Below are 24,073 nucleotides of genomic sequence, written 5' to 3'. Positions count from 1 at the left end.
AACCGGTTTATTCAGCTTTATTTGAAGTAGAACTAAGTAACTTATGCTTAGCGCTCCCCCTAAAGGTTCCTTTTGGTGACGTCACTGTTGTAAACACTGCACCCCCCACCGCCTGCCCCACCCCACAGCTACATTCGCACCTTTGCTCTCCCAAGACGGTAAAATGGACTTGATGGTAAATGGACTTGATTTATATAGAGCTTTATCACCACTGAAACAGTCCCAAAGTGCTTTACATATCAGCTCATTCACCCAATCACTCTCACATTCACACACCAGTGGGACAGGACTGACATGCAAGGCACTAGTCGACCACTGGGAGCAACTTAGGGTTCAGTGTCTTGCCCAAGGACACTTCGACACATAGTCAGGTACTGGGATTGAACCCCCAACCTCTCGATCAGAAGACGACCCACTACCACCTGAGCCACGGTAGCAACTGATCACTGAAAAATCCTTATTTTTTTTATTTTATTTATTTATTCAGTTCATTTCTGACATGGTTGCATTCACAGAAATTCATTTGACATTCAGAGCAAAATCACATCATTGTTTTTTTTTTTTTTTTTTTTTTTGTCTTTTTTTTGTCCTTTTTCATGCCGGAAAGGGCGACGGAAAAAAGCATTATGCTTATCCAGATCCTTCCCCTAATTTGAACACAGATAATTTTACATCCAACCTCGTTTCTTCCATTTTTTTGTTTTTGTCCTTTTTTATGTGATGCGTTCTCGTCTGCAGTCATTGTTCCTGTTGTTATTCCTCTTCACTGTCCTTTTTCTCCGTATCTCCTCGGGCTTTCTTTTCCAGTCGTTGTTTACGTTCCTCCAACTCTCCAAACGTAAAGTTCTTCTTCTTTCGGAGAACCTTCATATCCTCTGAAAGTCGCCTCAGCTTACGATCCATCCGGAAGGCACATGCACAGACACATACCCCCATCATTAGCAGGCCAAAGATCATGACCCCTAGCAGATAGATGTCCTCCACATCTTCCACTGTCAACTGGGAGAGACAGAGCATCTGGCTTCTCCCTCGTGCATCCATGACATATCCACCTGGGTATGTGTCCTTTGGACACGGTATTTCGTGCTGAAGCAATTGCCTCGTTGAGAAAATTTTGTCAATGGTGCTCAATGACCAGTTAATGAGTTCCATGTCGTCGCTGTAGAGTTTGATGAAGAGTTGACTTGAGATCTGTATGCATGTAGAAATGTGCTCCTCGTTTTCTCCTTAAATTGTTTCAGATTATCGGACTGTTGTGTCTCTTCGTCAAGGCTGTTCCAGAGGTTCATGGCTCTATACACAGTACTATGTTTGCCAACGTTTGATATGACCCTGTTTGGTCTAAACACATTATTATGTCTGAATTCATAGGGATTTTGATTGTATGTGAAACGTTTTTGTATTCGATGTGGTAGTATTTTTTGATGAAGCCCTAAATGCGTGTATTTGTGTGTTGTAGTGTATTATTTCTTGCAGTTTTAGGTATTTTGACTTCTCAAATAAATCGTTTGTGTGTGTGTTGTGTGGTACTTTATGTAAAATTCTTATAGCTTATACAACAGTGACACTGACCCCCATTTCCACTGGATGTGGCTCCACTGCGTTACGTCACCGCTGCATCACCAGAGCTGATAGGTTTCTACTTTATTCTATGTGTTCATTTCCACCAGGTCCACTGTGGTGCGTGTCTGCTCCTTCACAGATGTGGTAGTCCGGTGCCCTCCACCAGATATACACAGGACTTCTATTTCTGGTGGAGCACGACGCATCAATCAGCACAGAGCAGGAAATTAAGCACGTATTCCACAATAAAATATCCTGTTACTTTTCAAAATAAAACAATAAAACATTCAAGTAACTATATCAGCAAAACGTCATAATGTGTAAAAACAAAATCACATCCACTATATTGTTTCCTCTCATACTGTAACTCACTGTAAACTGCAGCAACTTTGATTTAGTTCATGTTTTACTGGTTTTACAGTTTTATCTCTTCTCTGTTGGTTGTTGATAAAAAAAAATGTGTCTATGACAAATCCAGAGTCCAACCTTCTTGTTCTCCTTCGTTAGGAACACTGACCTGTTTATCTGTTTATTGTTGTGTTTAGAACACATACATTTAACTGTGTTGTTGCGCGATTATATAAATCTGCGAAAACGATGAAGTTCACTTTTAATTTGAAACGCCTTCATTGATAAACAATGTAACAGGTTGATTTGATCAGATTATTGATCAGATTACAGCAGTTGTCATCATCATCATAATCACTGTAAAGCGTGACAGAGTTAGATGATGGAGTTATGATGAAATAATGCGTCCAGAGTGTTCTGCTTTAATACAGAGAGATGTTTACAGTGAAACAGAACTATTAACTTCTATAATACACAGTTTTAAATATAAATAGTTTAAAGTGACCTGAGCTGAGCCTCATTAAAATATGTGTGGGAACAGTTTGTGTTCTATCGTCATCTGCATATGACAGCATGTTTCACTCTGTAGTGGATCAAACTGTGACTTTACGTTGGACATAAAATAGTTGAATCACTGTGACCAACGTGGACAGAAGTCTGTGTCTGTCACAGTTTTAATTAATCACACTTTTGCGTCGTGCAGCAGCAGCTGTGATCACTCAGCTGCTGCTGCACGACGCAAAAGTCTGTGTGGCTTCAAATGTAACTTAGTTCATATTTCTAGTGCAATATACTGTTTCACCTTATGGGGGCGCTGCACTTATTCCAGGGTTAGAAGAACGTAAGAGGAAAAGGATTTACACACACCGGAGAATGCGCGTAAAGCTAGATTTGAATCGGAACGCCCACATTTCAGGGAGGCTCCACCCACAGTGTGTAACTGAGATGAAGGCGTGCAGTGACTAACTTAAGTACAGGAGGAGAATAGCATACAGCCAGAAACAGCACCACTGTGTGATTTTTTGGACTTACACTTATGATAGAATAAAGTCCTTAGTGGGAGGAGCTAAAGTAGAGTCAATTATGTCTAAATGATGTGTTTGAAGGTTGGATGTACATAGAGGTGTACATACTGTACTCTGTAGTGTTATGAAGGGTTTATTTGTGGGTGTAAAATAAAAGTGTGTGTGATTTATCTGGTTTAATTTTATGAGACATGAATATGATAAATGTGTTTGTTGTTTTTACGCATTTTTATATTTTTTTGTTTGGTGTATTTTTCTGTAATGTATGTTTTTTGGAGTCATGTGTATTTTTGTATTCCTCTGTTGTATACATTTAGTTTTATTTTACTCATTTAGTATATTTTTATTTTATTTTTACAGGATAGTAGATAACATGCCGGTCACCTGGTGCTATGATGTAGAAGAAGGTCAGAAGTTCTGTAATCCTGGTTTTCCCATTGGCTGTTTTGTCACTGAAGTTGGTCGACCCAAAGATGCCTGTGTGGTTAATGTGAGTCACACACGCACACACTACACTACATTAGCCCAATTTAAAGTGCTAAAACACCTGCTGTGAAATATCCACTACTTCATTATCTATTTGATTCCAACACATGTGCATTGATCAGTTGTTTCTATAAATGTATTTTAAATCATTTTGTTGCCAACCTAAAACTAGCTTATTATGCTATTTCTTTAGCACATTTAAGTAGTTGTGACGCAAAACAATGAGTTAAAATCAAGGACAAATCAATAAGAGATGGGACTTTAAGGAGTGAGTAATGAAAAGGATGGATCCTCAAACCTAGAGCTAACTATGCTAACACAAGGCTAATGGGAACATTTCTCTGACACTATAACTCTGCTTTGGCTTGACATCAAAACATGCACCGAGTGATGAAGACTGTCGTTGAAGAACATTGTGAATTGATGAAAACATGAACCTGTTGGTGTAAGCGAGTGGAGCTCTTTAGAGGATCTTTACTATATATATATATATATATATAATCTCTACTTCTGATGTCTGAGCAAATAAAAGCTTTAGATCTGAAACATCTGTCCTAATATAAACTAAAGAATTGTGGCTGTAACTTCAGTCAAACTTTTCTTTTGATTTCCTTTGTAGTCAAACTTCAATGAAAAAGATGCTTTTTACATCTTCAATCACGTGGACATCACCATACATTATCACATCGTTGAACACGAGCAGCTCGGAGCTCGGCTGGTGGCGGCCAAAATAGAACCAAAAAGGTAACTTTACACTTCCTGTATGCTCTTTCTAATACTTCCTGTTTGCTCTTCATAACACTTCCTGTTTGTTCTTTCTAATACTGTCCACTCTTTCTTACACTTCCTGTTTACTCCTATTACTTCCTGTTCATATTTATATTCAGAATCAGAATTCCTTTATTAATCCCAGGGGGAAAATGCTTTTGTTACAGCCACTTTATGAAAACTAAAATCATTTGCCCTAACACTTCCTGTTTGCCCTAACACTTCCTGTTTGCTGTCTTCTCTACAGCTATGAGAATCCTAATGAGGACAGCCCTGACTGCTTGGGGAAACCAAAGTTTCTGAAGGACAAGCACACTGGAGTGTTTAAGATCTCGTACACATACTCCATCAACTTTGTGGTTGGTGCTCATTCTACTCTTTGTTTGTTTTAAGATTCTTAGAAAAATTCACTTTTTATGAATGTTTCATTTTCTGTAGCTTTATTTACAGTAAGTTGAATGTTTGCTTTGGGACCAAACTTTAGTGCACATTACAGACAAATGTTTCCTTCCACTGTTTTAGAAACGTTTTGATGAGTTAATGGCAGAAGTGAGACATGCTGCTTTCTAGAACATTAGTTGTTTAAAATAGTTAGAGGTGTCCTGATTTGATATTGATACAGTGTTGGATGTCGGTCCGATATCAGCCAGAAAACGAATATCGGATTTTTTCGGACTGCATCTAAAATCACCGATATAAGTGCTTCGATAAAATGTTCTGCTCCAGCACTTCTATTCATTGGTGACTGTGGTTCACACTCCAACACAGTAGGTGGCGGTAATGCACCTTAACGTTGGTGCTAGTCTTGTTTTTTATTTTATTATTATTATTTATCTTTTATTCTATTTTAGAATACTGCTGATCTTATTTAGAAGGTTAACATTTATGTAACCACTTGGTTAATAATAATTGGGTCAGTCTTCCTCACGTTTGTGTAACATCACATGATCAAGCCTTTTCAAACATTCCACTCTACAAAATAAGTCATAAAAGTATGTATGATTTGTGCTGATATCGGTAATGATCGATACTAGTGTTGTGGTGGTCCAGACCGGTCTTGGTCTCGAGACCAAATTTTAAAAGTCTTGGTCTCGTCTCGGACTCTGAAGCATTTTGACTCGGTCTTGTCTCGGACTCGGGATTTTCCGTCAAGACCGTTGGAGACCAGCACTAATTCCTGCTATTTTTAAACTTTTTTATAATGTGATAATAACAAGGAGAAGAACGGGATAAAACAATCCTTTATTCATTATTTAATCCACCCTGTTATAATGACCACAACCTTCCTTAATGTGACTGAGTGACGTGTGTGACACACTTATTAGATGTATGTCTGGCTACGGTGTCAGTTTGGACCGCGGAGCGCAAGGGAGAAATGAACTAATCACCGGTAAAAATCCCAGTAAAACTCCAGAAAACAATCACCAGTAATAAATATTATCTCCCTGGTAAAGACAGTAGCTCTAATAACTGGTAAAATGATAAACTGATGATATTACAGCCTGTGAAGGCTGGATAGGGGACGCACTTACTCTGCTTCTGGGTCCTAGTGCCAGCCGAGCGGTGAAGCTTGTTCCGTTTACCGTGTTTACTGAGGTCTGTGTGTGTTTAATAAGTCTGTGTGTGTTTAATAAGTCTGTGTGTGTTTATTAAGTCCGTGTGTGTTTAATAAGTCTGTGTGTGTTTAATAAGTCTGTGTGTGTTTAATAAGTCAGTGTGTGTGTTTAATAAGTCAGTGTGTGTGTTTAATAAGTCTGTGTGTGTTTATTAAGTCCGTGTGTGTTTAATAAGTCTGTGTGTGTTTAATAAGTCTGTGTGTGTTTAATAAGTCTGTGTGTGTTTAATAAGTCAGTGTGTGTGTTTAATAAGTCAGTGTGTGTGTTTAATAAGTCAGTGTGTGTGTTTAATAAGTCAGTGTGTGTGTTTAATAAGTCAGTGTGTGTGTTTAATAAGTCTGTGTGTGTGTTTAATAAGTCTGTGTGTGTGTTTAATAAGTCCGTGTGTGTGTTTAATAAGTCCGTGTGTGTGTTTAATAAGTCCGTGTGTGTGTTTAATAAGTCCGTGTGTGTGTTTAATAAGTCTGTGTGTGTGTTTAATAAGTCCGTGTGTGTGTTTAATAAGTCTGTGTGTGTGTTTAATAAGTCCGTGTGTGTGTTTAATAAGTCCGTGTGTGTGTTTAATAAGTCCGTGTGTGTGTTTAATAAGTCAGTGTGTGTTTAATAAGTCTACATGTTTATGTCTCTGTCCATTCACTCTTTTCATTATATTCATGTCTTTTAAGGCTTTATTACATAATATCAGCTGTAGTCCAGGCCGCTGCCATCTTGGATTATGTCGTCACCAGAGCGTCATCGCCGCAGAGTTGCACGAGCATAGAATGAGTCAAATAACTGTAAAGAGGTTTTATATTAATCTATTTTATTTATAAAGTGGTGTTTTTTTGTGTCTTTAGACTCTAATTACATTTATGTCTATAATATCTTCCCTACAATATAAACAGGTTCATAATATAATTGTTTGTATAGTTTCTGTTTCCACTGTATCCATAATAATAATAATAATTCTCAACAATAACTATTGATTAATTTGTCACATGACTGTTCCAGGGTTTGTTTTATTTAGTTTCACATCTACCTGTAGCTCTATGTTTTTTACACTGATGACAACTTGTTTGTAGTTTTATTTCAGAAAGTTTCACTTTTACAGTTACAGTTGGAAACCTTTGTTAATTGAATATCCTAGTTATATTACAGTAACCATATTAAACTATATCAACTAAGTGAATTAATAAAAATAACCTGTTAAAGGCTTTTTTCAAACTAAATAATGATCTTATTAAATCTGTGACCTGTTAAACCTGAACAACTGAAAGAATCAGAATCAAGAATCATTATTTCTTGGTAGAAATACTTTTAAACACTTGCTGTACATTCAGCTGACATAAAAATATTGTTTTCAAATATGTAGAATAATTGTGAATTTATCAGTAGTAGTTTTAATATTTTAATATTTTAGTTAATTTTTTCCAGGCACCTTTTTTGTCCGTCAAATGTATTTAAAATAAACTATAATTAAAGAGAGATGTTATTTAACTGTCGAACCTTGTCATAATTTTATTTATTTATAGATTTTTTTAAATTGAAAAAAATAATGTTTATGGTCTTGGTCTTGACTCGGTCTCGGGCAAGTCTTGGTCTCGGATAGTGTGGTCTTGAACACAACACTATTCGATACGCAAGGTATCAGAATCAGAATTCCTTTATTAATCCCAGAGGGAAATTACTTATGTTACATCCACAGAAAAAACACAAATAAAAGAATAAAAAAACGTTAACAAAGACGAAAGAAAAAATAAACGTTAAATAAGTGTATAATTAAGTAAAAGACTGTTAAAAATAGGGATCAGATACACACATTACAGTAGTAGAAAATAAAGTAGGATAGATAATAATAATAATTATTATAATATACAAATATGATTTATATATTAAATTAAATTAAAATTAAATTAAAATTAAACCGGGCTTTCGCCTTTAATTGGCCATGTAATGGCCACATTATTGGAATTTGTCTTCTGCACTTAACCCATCCCTGAGGAGCAGTCGGCAGCCATTTTGCGGCGCCTGGGGAGCAGTTCAGGGTTAAGGGACTTGCTCAACATCCCACAGTGACGGCCCCGGTGAGGCTTGAACCGGCAACCCTCCGATTACAAGCCCAGCGTCCTTACCCACTAGGCCACCACTCCAACAATCAAGCTGTGAGGTTACAGTGATAAATTATACAGTTTGATCTCCATTCATGTTGAGTTTTGTGGAGCACCATGGTTGGATTAGCCTGGTGCTGAAGGTTCTAAAGGTTCTAATGGTGCTGAAGGTTCTTCTGTGACTGACCAGCACATCATGGAGTGTGTGGGACTCATTGACCAAGATGGTCTTCACCTTGGACAGGCTCCTCCTCTCTGAGAGTCCAGTTTAATCCACAAAGTCACTGACCTAAAAATAGTCCAAAGCTCCAGGCTGTTTATTATCATTTCCTCTTTATGTTTGATCGTTGTGTTTTAGCTAATTAAAGATGTTTGTTTGTTGACTGTTGTTTACATCTCCACATGGAGAAGATAGAAATGTTCTGTGTGTGTTTCCATCATAGGAAGATAAAAACATCCGCTGGGCTTCTCGATGGGACTACATCTTAGAATCAATGCCTCACACCAACATCCAGTGGTTCAGGTAATGAACTGGATTCATTCAGTCACACATTTAAGTTTGTTTTCTATAGTCAGCAGATTACTGAGATCACATCTCATTACATCAACTGTGGAAAGATTTTCAATCTCTAGTCAATTTTAATCATTATCCAGTGGAGTTACCAATGGTAATAGTGCTAATCCTCTGGTTGTGGCTAACCTTTATTACATATTACAAACAGTCTTTCCAGCTCCTCTTAACAACTTTTCTCAAAAGTAACTAGTGACAAATCTATGGAGCTTTTTTTGTGTTTTTGGAGACTTTTCTGAAGTTTTAGCGACTCTGACTTTAAAGCACGTCTCACGCTGTAGTTACTGTAGGTGCTGAGCAGGGTTGAGTTCAATTAAATATGTTCTTAATTACTAAAGTTCAATTACAATTAAACCCAATTACTGAGCATTTAATAAATAAGCCTTATTAAACGTAACCTTCCTCTTGTGTTAGCTTTCTGTTAGCATCTCTAATGCTAACAGGTCAGTTTGACCCATGTCTATAATCAGTTATAAAATACACTACTGAATATTATCTACAATCTAATTAGTTTCTATTGATTACCTTGTCAGGATTCCTAATCAATGAATATATTGGGATGGACGTCTGATCCTTTTTTATGTCACTATATCCATAGATTTCATTTTTAATTTAAGTGTTAAAATGATCCTGTAGAGAAGTGACAGGTGTGGGAAAAGTTGATCTGAGACATATTTTAATAATTATTACCTATGTATGTGACATAGAAATAGAACTGTAACATGGTTCACCAGCTTTGTTTGATTAAATTGTAATTGACAGTTTTTATAGAATTTCCATGACAATTATAAATACAAAGTCAATTATCTGAACTCAATTATGATTCAATTATAATTACAGCAACCAATTTTTTTCAGTTACAATTACTTCATAGTTGTAATTATCAATTAAGCAATTGGAATTCTAATTGAGGCCAACCCTCCATAACAGTCTTTAGATCAAATCTGATGCTCCTAACATTGGTTCACAGCTCAACTAGTGTAGAACACTCTGATGGTCTATCCTTCTGTTGGTTCTTCTGTTCACTAACCCCAACCACTGGATCCAGATGGTCTCCACCTCTGAACCTGGTTCTAACGGAGATTTATTCCTATAAAAAAGAGGAGTTTTTTCTTCCCACTGTCACTAAATGTTTCGTCATGTTGATCTGATTGAGTTCTTTCTTTCTTACTATGGACTTTATATATATATATATATATATATATATATATATATATATATATATATATATATATATATATATATATATATATATATATATATAAGGGATTTTAGATGACTTTGTTGTAATTTGCGCTATATAAATAAAGTTGAATTGAAAGTTCAACATTTAACATTACACAACAGAAGAAAATTGACTTGTTCTTTTCAAACTCACTTATTATCTCGCCCATGACATTATTGATCCCTCCTACAGCATCTAATAAAATAAAATATGCAAATGAGATGATGACATCATTTAGCTACTTTTAGGTCAGCCAATAGCTACTTTCCTTACTGAGGAGTTGGAAACACTGAACCAGCCTCATGGCTCTGTCTCTGCCTCCACATGGAACGCCTTCAGTGGAAAGTGTTGGTTGTTTATGTTGTTGTTGTGTGTTCTGTGCAGCATCATGAACTCCCTGGTGATTGTGTTGTTTCTATCTGGGATGGTGGCTATGATCATGCTGAGGACTTTACATAAAGACATCGCTAGATACAACCAGATGGACTCCGTGGTTAGTGTGGACGCTCGCACACAACAACGTTCCTCTATTGTTCTTCTGATGTTCCTTTGTTGTTCCTCTTTTATTCCTCTGACGTTCCACTGACATTCCTCTGACGTTCATCTGTTGTTCCTAGGGATGGGAATCGAAAACTATTTTTTTTCTGAGAACCGATTCCCAGTAATCAAATTCCTAGGAATTGTTTGTTTGCCCGTATTTCAATTCTGCTTATCGGTTCCTCTAATGTCGCAAATACATAATGATAAACTCCTCCAGGTCCTGTATATTGTGTTTATGCTAGCAGCAAGTGAAGCTCCTCCCACCATATAGTTGTTTGCTGTTCACCACAGAGAATCCACCTCCTCCACCCACAGCTGTGCTGTCCTCTGTGCTGTGTTGGTAGCGTCTCTGTTGCTACGCTAGTCACTTCCAGGTTCTGTACACTCACACTAAAGTTGCTTCTTGCACAAACTTTTCTTTTGAAAACAACAAACTTCCACAAGAACACACACCTGGTCACCAGTATGTCCTCATAACAAGTAATCAGACACTGGAGATGGACTGGTACTGATTGTTGTCTTTAGTTTGATCTTTCACACACACACACACACGCACACACACACACGGCTGATGACGTCACATGTAACAACGGGGACGGCGTATCTGAAGGTTCATTTATAGAAATGTAAACAAAGGCTAAACTAAATCTTTACTGTTTAAATACATAATAATAAGTGCAGCTGTACTTTTGATTAATATGTTCTTTTTTTACAGAATAATTATTTGTTTTATGTCTGAATTAGTTTTGGATCAAGTTCAAAAGGAGCACTGTAAATATTCTCAACTGTTTGCAGCCAAAATGTATCATATGTTGTACTGATCAACCGATTTAATCGGCCGTCTTTTGAGTGGTTTACGTGCATCGGCATTGGCTGATGCGCGCTTGCCGATTGACTTTATTAACAGCGGTTGCTCGTGTTGCTGGAGACAGGCTGCACAGAGCAGATTGCAAAGCCCCTCCCCCCACTAGCAGAGTGTGAAGCAACCATATCGGTCAATCAATAATATGTTGTAATAATAATTCATCAATTTTATATAGTGCTTTTGTATATATTATTATCCAGTGAAAACAATCTATACCTGATGGATTAAAATAGAGCTGATATTCCTGAAAGAAACTAAAGAGACAAAGATAAGATAATAAAGAGTTTAAACAAACAAATCCATTTGTATTATTTCATTCCCTCACCAATGAGAATCCATAAGAGAATCAGTAAGGAATCAAATCAATAAGCAGTATTGATAATGAATCAGAATCGCTAAATTCTTATCAATTCCCATCCTTACTTATTCCTCTGTTGTTCTTCTGACGTTCCTCTGTTGTTCCTCTTGACGTTCCTCTATTGTTCCTCTGATGTTCCTCTGACTTTCTTCTGTGCTGTGTGCAGGAGGATGCTCAGGAGGAGTTTGGATGGAAGCTGGTCCATGGGGACGTGTTCCGTCCTCCTAAGAAGGGAATGCTGCTCTCAGTGTTTCTTGGGTCTGGAACTCAGATCTTCATTATGACCTTCGTCACCCTCTGTACGTCTTTGACTCCTTAGACTTTTTTAAGTTCCTTCTTGGAGTGTTTTGATGGAGCTGATAATGTGATGTTCCATCTGTCTCCAGTCTTTGCGTGCCTTGGATTCCTGTCTCCTGCTAACCGTGGAGCTCTGATGACCTGCTCTGTGGTTCTCTGGGTTCTCCTGGGAACTCCTGCTGGATACGTGGCTGCTCGCCTCTACAAATGTAGGTGACAGAGAGGCGAGGGGGCGGGGCATGGTTTTACAAGGTGCAGTCGAACACACACATACAGTACGTCTTTTCATTCATCATCACTGTGATGCTAAGCTAATGCTAACCCTGTTTAGCACATGGAGACTAAAGGTTATTTCCATGAACACGTTCAGACTCATTCACATACGTCTCTAAGCTCCGCCTCCATCAGTCCATCACAAATTTATTACAAAGTTTATTGTAGCCACGACAGAATCCATGGTGTTTTACCACTAATTGTGCACAGAGGACACTTTGATGAATCAGGCAGTGGAGGGATTTCAGTTTTGATGCGAGCTCAGACAGTTGTGCAGAAAGCCCTTTGGTTTTCCCTGACATCGAGGGTGCCTCGTCAGTAACGAGCAGGTTTACACGCCCCAAGTCCAGTCCATTGTCTTTTAAAAGAAGCAACAATCTTTTGGAAGATCATTTCTCCTGTCGTGTGTCCTTCCAGCGGTATTGATGCCAGGATGTCCTCCTTAAAACAGTCCCCGTCATAAAAACGTACAAACAAACAAAGTTGCGCTGTGTCCGCGTTGTCTGTTGATTCATCCAGCCAGTGACATTAATTTAGCTTCCTTCAACTTCATTAGCAGAGTCTCGAAAACATCTGTGGCTAAAACATCCACCCTTCTCGAAGTTGTTGTATCCGACAGAGGAATTCCCTCCACAGAAGATATGACCTGTTGTTTCACCTTGTTGTTGTTGTTGTAGCCATAGCAATGTCTCTGCTGTGTGATTGGCTAAAACAAATCATGGTGGACAGGCGCTTGCCCAATCAGCTTCAAGCATTCTGTTCATGTCCCTCCCTGGTTCCGAAAGGATTCGCCTGACACGAACCCAGATCGATACAGAGAACTCGAGTTAGAGGGAGGGGCTACACATCAATCTGGATCTTGCCAGGTTAGTCCGTTACCACTTCATCAACAGCGACAATGATGCGTTCTTTCATTGTTTCCGCATCGGTAAATGACGGTTTCTTTTCATTAGTATCCATGCTACTTGGAGAGGAGCTATGGTTGCCTTCTGCTGCAGGGTGCAAGTACGGGAGAAGATTGTTGAGCTTCATTGGTAGTTAACAGCAAGCGTTTTCAGTTTTGTCTGCTGAGCATATGAACCCACGGGATAGTCGTTGTCACAGTTGGCTTGGGTCGTCTTGAAGTGCCGTCAGACATTGTATTCCTTATTTACTGAGCAGATATCATAACATAGCGGGCAGGTTAGCCATTGCTCAGGGGCGGTGCTTGCATTCTTGGTCGTTGGGTGGTGGGGGTTGCTTCGCCGGCTTGTCTGGGTGCTTGGCTTTGTCCCTTGGGTGTCATCTACGCTGGGGATGTCGCTGGCATGGTGGGCCATGTCAGGCTCCCTCTTGGCGTCACTTTGAGTGCATTTGTTATGTGAGCATACTTATCAGTCCAGTCTTTATGTTCAGCGTCAACTTTCAGTCACTTTTCCTTAGAATGTGCTATGCTAGCTGTTAATCTGATGCACTTTTCCATATGCGTTGTAAACAGCAGTCCCGGAAAACATCACAAAGTGTCGTGAAGAGTCACCCAGCCGCGTGTGTATATCGTTTTTAGAGGAGATTAAACAATTTATTCACTAACTATGGATAGATGGGCCAGTTGGGTTTCAACTTTTTGTGGAGCGATACAAGAACACCTTGTGTTGTTCATCACATTGGATAAAAGTGTTTGCTAATTAAAATTCTAATCTTAGTTGTTGTTTAATGTTACATTCAATAGCTGATACATCGGTATTTAAAAAAATATTGAAAAATGGGTGTCAAAGGCCATTATACGATGCTATGATTGATAAGTAGTGGACACAACCACTAACCGTGACACACTGTCAGACCACTGTTACCTGAACCAGTTAAACACACGTCTGCTTTGATTCTCAGCTTTTGGAGGAGAAAAGTGGAAGACCAACGTTCTACTGACGGCCTTCCTGTGTCCTGGGTAACACACACACACACACACACACACACACACACACTCCCTGCTCACTGTGTCTCTGCTCCTGCTCAGCGTGGTGTTTGCAGACTTCTTTGTGATGAACCTGATCCTGTGGGGGGAGGGCTCCTCAGCAGCCATGCCCTTTGGGACCCTGGTGGCCATCCTGGCCCTGTGGTTCTGTATTTCAGTGCCCCTCACCTTCATTGGAGCGTACTTTGGCTTTAAGAAGACTGTGAGTGGATGTCACTGTAGAGCAGCATTAGCTGTTGCTCCTGTTGGTTCCTCATGGGTTTGTTTTTCTCTGCTGGCCAATCAGGGCATCGAGCACCCAGTGAGGACCAATCAGATCCCTCGTCAGATCCCAGAGCAGTCCTTCTACACCAAGCCTTTACCTGGGATCATCATGGGAGGGGTTCTGCCTTTTGGATGCATCTTCATCCAGCTCTTCTTCATCCTCAACTCCATCTGGTAATCTCTGATGTATATATATATATATATATATGTTTGATTTCATCCCATGTGAATTCTGGTTTTGTTTTTATTAGTCAACAATAAACAATATATTGTTATATATCAGGTCTCATCAGATGTACTACATGTTTGGGTTCCTCTTCCTGGTCTTCATCATCCTGGTCATCACATGCTCTGAGGCCACCATCCTGTTGTGCTACTTCCACCTGTGTGCTGAGGTAAGAGCTCCATGGAGCACTGTAGAACACCGTAATGTTCATTATTAAAACAGGCTGAGCTCCGTTTGTTCTCCTGCTTCAGAAAAACGAAGGAACTGGAGACTGAATAACATGTGACTTTAAACTGCTCTACTTTCTCTTTCACTTTTATCAATGATGCCTAGACACATGACGAGAAAAGTCACGTTGATGCTAAATAGGACCAGATGAAAACTAGCCTCTTTTGGCTAACTTTTGGCTCATTTACAGCAGCAGTACAGTGTCCGTTGGAAGTATGTATTCATATAGTGGGAGGAGCTTAATGAGTATGTGTTTGAAGGTTGTATGTACATAGAGGTGTACATACTCTGTACTCTGTAGTAGTGTTGTGGTGGTCAAGACCGGTCTTGGTCTCGAGACCAAATTTTGAAGGTCTTGGTCTTGTCTCGGACTCTGAAGCATTTTGACTCGGTCTTGTCTCGGACTCGGGATTTTCCGTCAAGACCGTTGGAGACCAGCACTAATTCCTGCTATTTTTAAACTTTTTAATAATGTGATAATAACAAGGAGAAGAACGGGATAAAACAATCCTTTATTCATTATTTAATCCACCCTGTATAATGACCACAACCTTCCTTAATGTGACTGAGTGACGTGTGTGACACACTTATTAGATGTATGTCTGGCTACGGTGTCAGTTTGGACCGCGGAGCGCAAGGGAGATATGAACTAATCACCGGTAAAAATCCCAGTAATCACATGACTGTTCCAGGGTTTGTTTTATTTAGTTTCACATCTACCTGTAGATCTATGTTTTTTACACTGATGACAACTTGTTTGTAGTTTTATTTCAGAAAGTTTCACTTTTACAGTTACAGTTGGAAACCTTTGTTAATTGAATATTCTAGTTATATTACAGTAACCAAATTAAACTATATCAACTCAGTGAATTAATAAAATAACCTGTTAAAGGCTTTTTCAAACTAAAAAATTATCTTGTGAACTCTGTGACCTGTTAAACCTGAACAACTGAAAGAATCAGAATCAAGAATCATTATTTCTTGGCAGAAATGCTTTTAAACACTTGCTGTACATTCAGCTGACATAAAAATATTGTTTTCAAATATGTAGAATAATTGTGAATTTCTCAGTAGCAGTAGTAGTTTTAATATTTTAGTAAATTTTTTGCAGGCACCTTTTTTGTCCATCAAATGTATTTAAAATAAACTAAAATTAAAGAGAGAATGTTTTTTAACTGTTTAACCTTGCCATAATTTTATTTATTTATAGATTTTTTTAAATTGAAAAAAAAATGTTTATGGTCTCGGTCTTGACTCGGTATCGGCTCCCGAAAGTCTTGGTCTTGTCTTGGTCTCCATATTGACAGGTAGACAGTGGAGGGGTGGTGCACACACACGCACGCACGCTTCTGTGTCCTAAAGCAAACAGAAGTCCACTGTGAAAGTAAACGGGAGTGCATCGCTGTAGGACTCTTTTAACATGCTCAGGCTGAATAAACATAACACACACACACACACCGATGTGTGCACTCAGCCACTTCGCTCCAATCATTGTAAAAGCTTTATCAAAGAGGAATGTTTTGAGCCTAACCTTAAAGGTAGAGAGGGTGTCTGCCCCCCGAACCGTGGTTGGTAGATGGTTCCAGAGAAGTGGGGCCTGATAACTGAAAGCTCTTCCTCCTATACTACTTTTAGAGACAAATGGAACAACGAGTAGTCCAGCATTTTGAGAGCGTAGTGTTCTGGGGGGATTGTATGGCACTACAAGCTCCTTGAGATAGACTGGTGCCTGTCCATTTAGGGCTTTATAAGTGAGAAGAAGAATCTTGAATTCTATTCTATATTTTATGGGAAGCCAATGCAGAGAGGCTAATACAGGAGTAATGTGATCTCTTCTCCTAGTTTTAGTCAGTACACGTGCTGCAGCATTTTGAACCAGCTGAAGTGTCTTAAGCGACTTGCTCGGGCAGCCTGCTAAAAGAGAATTACAATAATCCAGTCTAGAGGTAACAAAAGCATGGACTAGCTTTTCGGCGTCGCCCTGAGACAGGATAGATCTGATTTTAGCAATGTTACGGAGATGAAAGAAGGCAGTTCTTGAAGTTTGTTTTATGTGAGAGTTGAAGGATAAGTCCTGATCAAATAGAACCCCAAGGTTTCTAACAGTTGTGCTTTGTGCCAGAGTAATGCCATCTAGGGCAGTTAGGCTAGCATAGGTTTCTCTAAGGTGTCGTGGGCCCAGTACAATGACCTCAGTCTTGTCTGAGTTAAGAAGAAGAAAATTTTGGTCCATCCAGGCCCTAATGTCCTTTAGACAGGCCTCAAGTTTAGATAGCTGATTTGTCTCACCTGGCTTCATTGATACATACAGTTGGGTATCATCAGCATAGCAGTGAAAGTTAACAGAGTATTTTCTCATAACATTACCAAGGGGGATCATATAGATACAGAAGAGGATTGGACCTAGCACAGAGCCCTGAGGAACCCCGTAGCTTACTTTAGTGTACACAGAAGACTTATTATTCACGTGTACAAACTGGTACCTATCAGATAGGTAGGACTTAAACCAGTTTAGGGCAGTCCCTGTGATTCCAAGTAATTCCTCTAATCTCTCTAGTAGAATATAGTGATCTATAGTGTCAAAAGCTGCACTAAGATCTAATAAAACCAGCACTGAGAGTCGTCCTTCATCTGAAGCCCAGAGTAGATCATTAGTTACTTTAACTAAAGCAGTCTCTGTGCTGTGTTGAGCTCTAAAACCTGACTGGAAGTCCTCGAACAGGCTGTTGTTTTGAAGGAAGTCACAGAGCTGAGCCGCCACAACTTTCTCAAGAATCTTTGAAATAAAAGGAAGATTAGATATAGGCCTGTAGTTTGCTAAAGTGCTGGAATCAAGAGTAGGTTTTTTGAGAAGGGGTTTGATTACAGCTACTTTAAAGGACTGTGGCACGTAGCCTATTGATAGGGATATATTTATTGTCTCCAACAAAGATGGGCAGACCAGGGGAATAACTTCTTTAAACAGCTTAGTTGGGATCGGATCTGAAAGGCAGGTCGATGGTTTGGAGGATGAAATAATAGAGTTAAGTTCCTGAAGTCCTATATGTGTGAAACAGTTTAGGTTAGGCCTATTTACATTTAATGGTACAGCAGGCCCAGGTGAAGGTAGGGAGTGGCTAATTTTATCTCTAATCTTATGAATATTATGGTTAAAAAATGTCATAAAGTCCTCACAGCTGAGGGCTAGAGGAATCATGGGCTCAATAGAGCTCTGACTTTGTGTTAGCCTGGCTACAGTGCTGAAAAGGTACCTCGGATTATTTTTATTTTCTTCAATTAGTGAGGAATAGTATGTAGATCGACTCTGTCGTAAGGCTGTCATGTATTTACTATGGCTTTCTTGCCAAAGTATTCGTGACTCCTCTGTTTTATTGGAGCGCCACATTCTCTCTAATTTACGGGTTGTTTGTTTGAGTGTGTGAGTTTCAGAGCTAAACCACGGAGCTTTCCTCTGACGTTTAATAGTTTTTTCCCTCAATGGGGCAATTGAGTCCAAGGTGGATTTTAGTAGACTAGCAGAGCTATCGACAAGCAGATCCAGTTGAGAGGGGTTATAATTAATATCATAGTTATTTATTGGATGGTGCACTGAGTTTAAGGCAGCAGGAATGGCCTCTTTAAATTTAGCCACAGCACTATTGGACAGATTTCTACTCGTAACTATTTTATTGCACAGTGCGAGATCCTCTAGGATAATGTTAAAAGATATTAAAAAGTGATCTGATAGCAGAGGATTTTCAGGGTAGACTTTTAGTTCATTAATATCAAGGCCATATGTTAGAACAAGATCAAGAGTATGATTTAAACGATGAGTAGCTTCATTAATAGTTTGAAAAAAGCCAACTGAGTCTATTAGGGACATAAAGGCTGAGCTCAGGCTATCACTATCTTTGTCCACATGGATATTAAAATCTCCTACTATCAGTATTTTATCAGAACTGAGGACTAAGTTTGATATAAACTCAGAGAATTCTGATAATAATTCAGAATAAGGGCCTGGAGGACGGTAAATTATCGCAAATAAGACTGGCTGGCAGGTTTTTGATTCGGTATGAGATAAATTTAGAACCAGGCTTTCAAAGGAAGTGTAACTGGCCTTTGGTTTAGGATAGATTAGGAGAGAGGAATGATAAATAGCTGCTACACCACCTCCACGGCCTATGTCTCGTGGCATATGAGTATTTAAATGACTGGGAGGAGTGGCTTCATTTAAACTAACATATTCATCTTGATACAGCCATGTTTCAGTTAAACAGAATAAATCAAAGTTATTTTCTCAGATAAGGTCATTTACTAGTAGAGATTTGGATCTCAGTGATCTAATATTTAATAGAGCACATCTAATGCTTTTATGTTTTGGTGTTTCTAGATTTGAGATTTTAATTTTTTTCAGATTTTTATAATTGATAGCTCTTTTATTTGATTTTATGTTAAAATCATTGTGAAATATGGGTCGGGGGACAGACACCGTCTCCATAAAATAATATTCATCACCATCACAACAGTTGTCATGACGATGAACACAGCTATCATAATAGCAATGGGAGGGAAACTGTCCTAAGGCAAGCGCAGAGGGGCGTGGAGGACTCCGCCTCTGTAACATGGTCTCATTCATGAGATGTCATAACAGTGACTGTGCCATGTTTTCTGATAGTAGAGATGCTCCCTCCAAAGTAGGATGGATTCCATCTCTTCCTATCAGGTTCGGTTTTCCCCAGAAGGATCTCCAATGATCAGTGAAGCCCACCTCGTTTTCTGGACACCACCTCGATAGCCAGCGGTTAAATGATGACATGCTATAGGCTATACATGTCATCACTGGTCAGATTTGGTAAAGGACCAGAGAAAATTACGGAGTCCGACATTGTTTTAGCATAAGCACAAACTGATTCAATGTTCACTTTGGTTGCTTCCGACTGACGACGTCGGGAGTCATTAGTGCCGACATAAGTGCACTTAATATCACAATCAAACATTTCCAATTCATAATCCTTTCAAAATACTCAAGCAGAGTTCATAAAATAAAAGGGTTGCTTAGTTTTAGTCACTCTGTCTCCATACACAACCCGATGGATAAAGTGCATGGAATCTGTATGGGGTTTTGCAAGAGCGATGTCAGCGACTTACATTTCAGATAAAACTTTAACATATACTGCTGACACTTCGTCGGTAACGTATCAAACTTACAACAAAACACTTACCGAAGTCTGATTGTCCAAAATGCTTTGTAAGTCTGCCTTTCTTGGTTATCTTGAAAACCCACAGCATGTCACAGCAGAGAGTGATTGGAATGTAAATTATAATGTTTTAAGGGAAATGGTAGCTGAGGGCAGTGAGACAGGAAGTGGACCCTTCAAAATAATGCACCTGAACTAAATGCGGGTTACAACTGTCTATTAATGTGCTTCTTCCCTTTTAAATAATCAATAAATAAAATAAAGTAAAATAAATGTAAGAACTTGTGCTGGGACTTAAATAACACACTAAAAGAAATAACGCAGTTAATCGCTTTTATTTTCACTCCAAACAGCGTGGAACTTTTCTCATTTCATTAGTTCCTGGTATACCATAATACTGATGCACAGAGCACAACACAAGAAACGGGAGAACCAGAGAAGTTGTTGCTGAGGATGTTTAGATAAAAACACTGGATGGAAAATACCAAACATGTAGCATCTAGCACCTCAATGCTAAACATGTAGCAGCTAGCACCTCAACGCTAAACATATAGCAGCTAGCAGCTCAATGCTAAACATTTAGCAGCTAGCATCTCCAACTGTCTAAACTGGTGTCATGTGACCTTAAGTATATGTTCTATGTTCTATGCTAACAGGACTATCACTGGCAGTGGCGTTCCTTCCTCACCAGTGGATTCACCGCCATCTACTTCCTCATCTACGCCATCCATTACTTCTTCTCTAAGTTACAGATTACTGGACTAGCCAGTATTATTCTATACTTTGGATACACTATGATCATGGCCCTGATCTTCTTCCTCTTCACAGGTCAGTGTCACCCTCTATAACACACACACACACACACACACACACACACACACACACACACACACACACACACACACACACACACACACACACACACACACACACACACACACACACACACACACACACACACACACACACACACACACACACACACACAGACAGACAGACAGACAGACAGACAGACAGACAAAGCTGCTGGGAGGGAGGGCCAGAGTTCCTACCTGCCCTCCAAAATAAAACTCCATCCTGACACTAGTACAGTGCCTGTCTGAAGTATGTATTAATATAGTGGGAACTTAAGTAGAGTTGTTAATTATGGGCATAATAATAACATACTCTGTAGCGTTATAAAGGGATTTATTTGTGGGTGCAAAGTAAAACAGTGTGTGTGATTTATCTGGTTTAATTCTATGGGACATGAAAATAATAAGTGTTTATTTTTTACTAATTTTTATATTTTTTTCTGTTTGGTGTATTTTCCTGTAATTTATGTTTTTTGGAGTCATTGTGTGTATTTTTCTGTATGTTTTTTTATTTATTTTTGTACATTTCTGGAATCATTTTGTGTATTTTCATATTTTTGTTTGGTGTATTTTTCTGTAATTTATTTTTTTGGAGCCATTTTGTATATTTTTGTGCATTTCTGTTGTCGTTTTGTGTACTTTTTATAAAAATATTGTTATCATAAATACCTTATGTGTGGTGAGTGTGTGTTACCGTGAAATGTTTGATTACCAAACTCCATAGACATTGTAGAGTCAATCAGAAAAACAACAAAACTGCACAAAACAAAACGTAAAGTTCCAAACTACATGAGTGAATAAATAAATTAAAGTATTATCTATAATTCAGCGTCTTCTTTTAAAAACAAAAATCATTGTTTACCTTTGAACCGAGTGGTCAGAGTTTAACTTCCATGTACGGCACCACAGAGAATCTGTAGTTTACCAGATGGAGAATTGAACGGGTTGAGTTCAATACGACTCTAGTGAAACAGTGCATTAGTGAACAATTACACAGACAGTTCTATGGTTTATACTATGGGAAACTTTTCAGTAAAAGACTCACCAGTGGCTGATGGTTTCAAATGATCTATTCAGAGAGCTCCGTTTCGCTAACATTAGCATGGCTTGAGAGGAAGTGAAGTCCGTGACCTGCAATTTAAAGGAAGTTTGGAATCATGGGAATAATTTTAAATAAATATGAAATATTAACCTAAATAACTTTTAGCAGTACAACAACGTTTTTAATATTGACCTTTTCTTTTTTGAACCCAAACAAATTGCGACACAGTGACGTCATGAACCCGGAACCAGAAGTAGCGCGTTCAATACCGCGCTCATTACACAGAGGGAGCCGTAATTTTAAAATGAACGTTTTGCTTCACCAAATTACTCCAAAATAACACATGAACAAACTTGTGGTTTTTGGAACCCATTGACTAAGTTTCAGGTTGAACTCACATCGCGTCAGGGAGATATTTGTTCCACACACAGAACTCTTTTGCATTTATAGATAGATATTGTATTCAGTTTGGCCCTGAAAATAAAAGTGTATTTTGATAAAGTGTATGCACTTTATTTTTTTTTACCGCTTTAAGCACCGGGATCGTTTAAAAATACAGAGTAGGCACCGGTATCGGATAAAACCCAACCCGAGATGGGACGCTATCATTTTATTGTAATTGAGTTCATATAATATTATTAATATATACTGTATATATATATATATATATATGGTAGAACGGTTCTATTAGAACCTCAGACTGAGCGTCTCCTCTTTCCTGCAGGTACGATGGGTTTCTTCGCCTGTTTCTGGTTTGTTACTAAGATCTACAGCGTGGTGAAGGTGGACTGAAAGTCCAGGCTCCGCCCCCTCACAGACTGTGCTTTAAAGCTACTGTACCAGCTGCAGAATGAGAACTGGAACCAGAACAGTCCATGATTCCAGAGACTCACGTGAACTCTGAGCTGCTTTTCGTTCTTTCTGTTGTGGGAGTGAAGCCAGACACATTGGATGGATGTGAGCTCAGACATCTTCAACTTATTTGGTTTCTTTTTGCATCTCATGTTGATAATTATCATTATGTCCATTAATTGTTTTTGTGTCATTAAAAAACATAATGTAATAATATAACTTCTGTTCTTACTGTGTGAAACTGCTGAGTCATCCTGCCTGATGGTTTCACAGAGTTCCTTCTTTATAACAATCTGATTAAAACCATGTTTGCAGCTTCTCACGGGCCCCAAAGTAAACCAACAAAATGATTTAAAGAAACATACAAAATTAAAGGGAAAAAAAGACAACAAAATTCCATAAAATATGAACAGAAATATATAAAATTAACTGAAGGTTGCACAAGACTAGAACTACACTGAAAATAACAGATAAATGTTTGATTTGACAACAAAAATACACAAACACATTAATTACTAATTAATGATTATATTCAAGTATAAATCTAGTTCAAATAAAAATATGAGCTGCTCATAATCAAAACGATTTCTTTGGAGTGTGTGTAATTATGAAATGGGGTCACGACCCAAAACACTTGATTTATTTTTATTCTTTCATTTATTCTTTTTTATTTTTTGAGACAATATCTTTAAAACTAGTTTAAATATGATGAGCACACTTAAACTGGTTTAAAAAGCAGTAAATTATTTTTTTTATTTTAGAAAACAGAGATGAGGCATAAAAATTGAAAAATATTGTAATGTATTTATCCACAATATGGAATCACAGGAGGGCCAAAATGAAAAGGAAATATAAAGAGAAGCATTAATAAAAAAATATATATAAATGTAGTCATTCTTTTGCTTTTACTTGATGACTCAAGAGCTGTGGGCGGGTCTTTCTGTCCAGGCTGACTAGTCGATACCTGATCACACGATTCTTGCTTAGCATTTTGCTATATGTGGCGTTAACCTATTTTTTATTTTAACAGGTCAGAAGTTTAAATTATAAAAATATACAGAAAGGGAACAAACAAGAATCACATATACAACATTGAAGGATAAAAGATAAAATAAATAAGGGTAAATCAGTCATTATTCCATTTCAAAAATACCTTTGTATATTGTCACGATTTGGATGCTTTTTTTTTTTTGTATGAATAAAAGATATAGTTTTGATATATTCTTTAAATTCACACATAAATCTTACACAGAGGGCAGTAGATGTGTGAATATAGAATTGAACGTATAAAATAAACAGGTTTACAATGAAATCAACTTTGTTATTCTTAACTTCAAAATACATAATGACACATTTACAATTAAATTCAATATTACTATTAATCTTATTTTTTAAAGTAATTTTCCATTTGAGCCCAAAAACAAATTGCGTGAATACAATAATAAATAAATGTGAGG

General features: G+C 38.1%; 1 protein-coding gene across 1 annotated transcript in view; it reads left to right on the top strand.

The window, feature by feature from the left end:
* Nucleotides 1-22,835, top strand: part of tm9sf2 (transmembrane 9 superfamily member 2) — a 53,679-nt gene extending 30,844 nt beyond the window's left edge. The window contains exons 5-17 of the mRNA XM_028469262.1: nucleotides 3,297-3,426; nucleotides 4,042-4,166; nucleotides 4,438-4,549; nucleotides 8,337-8,416; nucleotides 10,074-10,182; nucleotides 11,619-11,751; nucleotides 11,839-11,958; nucleotides 13,889-13,946; nucleotides 14,016-14,175; nucleotides 14,260-14,411; nucleotides 14,521-14,632; nucleotides 20,525-20,696; nucleotides 22,489-22,835. Of these exons, the coding sequence (XP_028325063.1) occupies nucleotides 3,297-3,426; nucleotides 4,042-4,166; nucleotides 4,438-4,549; nucleotides 8,337-8,416; nucleotides 10,074-10,182; nucleotides 11,619-11,751; nucleotides 11,839-11,958; nucleotides 13,889-13,946; nucleotides 14,016-14,175; nucleotides 14,260-14,411; nucleotides 14,521-14,632; nucleotides 20,525-20,696; nucleotides 22,489-22,556 (1,531 nt within the window). The 3' untranslated portion in view covers nucleotides 22,557-22,835. The remainder of the gene's footprint in view (nucleotides 1-3,296; nucleotides 3,427-4,041; nucleotides 4,167-4,437; nucleotides 4,550-8,336; nucleotides 8,417-10,073; nucleotides 10,183-11,618; nucleotides 11,752-11,838; nucleotides 11,959-13,888; nucleotides 13,947-14,015; nucleotides 14,176-14,259; nucleotides 14,412-14,520; nucleotides 14,633-20,524; nucleotides 20,697-22,488) is intronic.
* Nucleotides 22,836-24,073: the final 1,238 nt, after the last annotated feature.

This window comes from Gouania willdenowi, chromosome 15 (genome assembly GCF_900634775.1).
Source record: "Gouania willdenowi chromosome 15, fGouWil2.1, whole genome shotgun sequence".
NCBI lineage: Eukaryota > Metazoa > Chordata > Actinopteri > Blenniiformes > Gobiesocidae > Gouania > Gouania willdenowi.
This window is presented reverse-complemented; position numbering and strand designations above follow the sequence as displayed.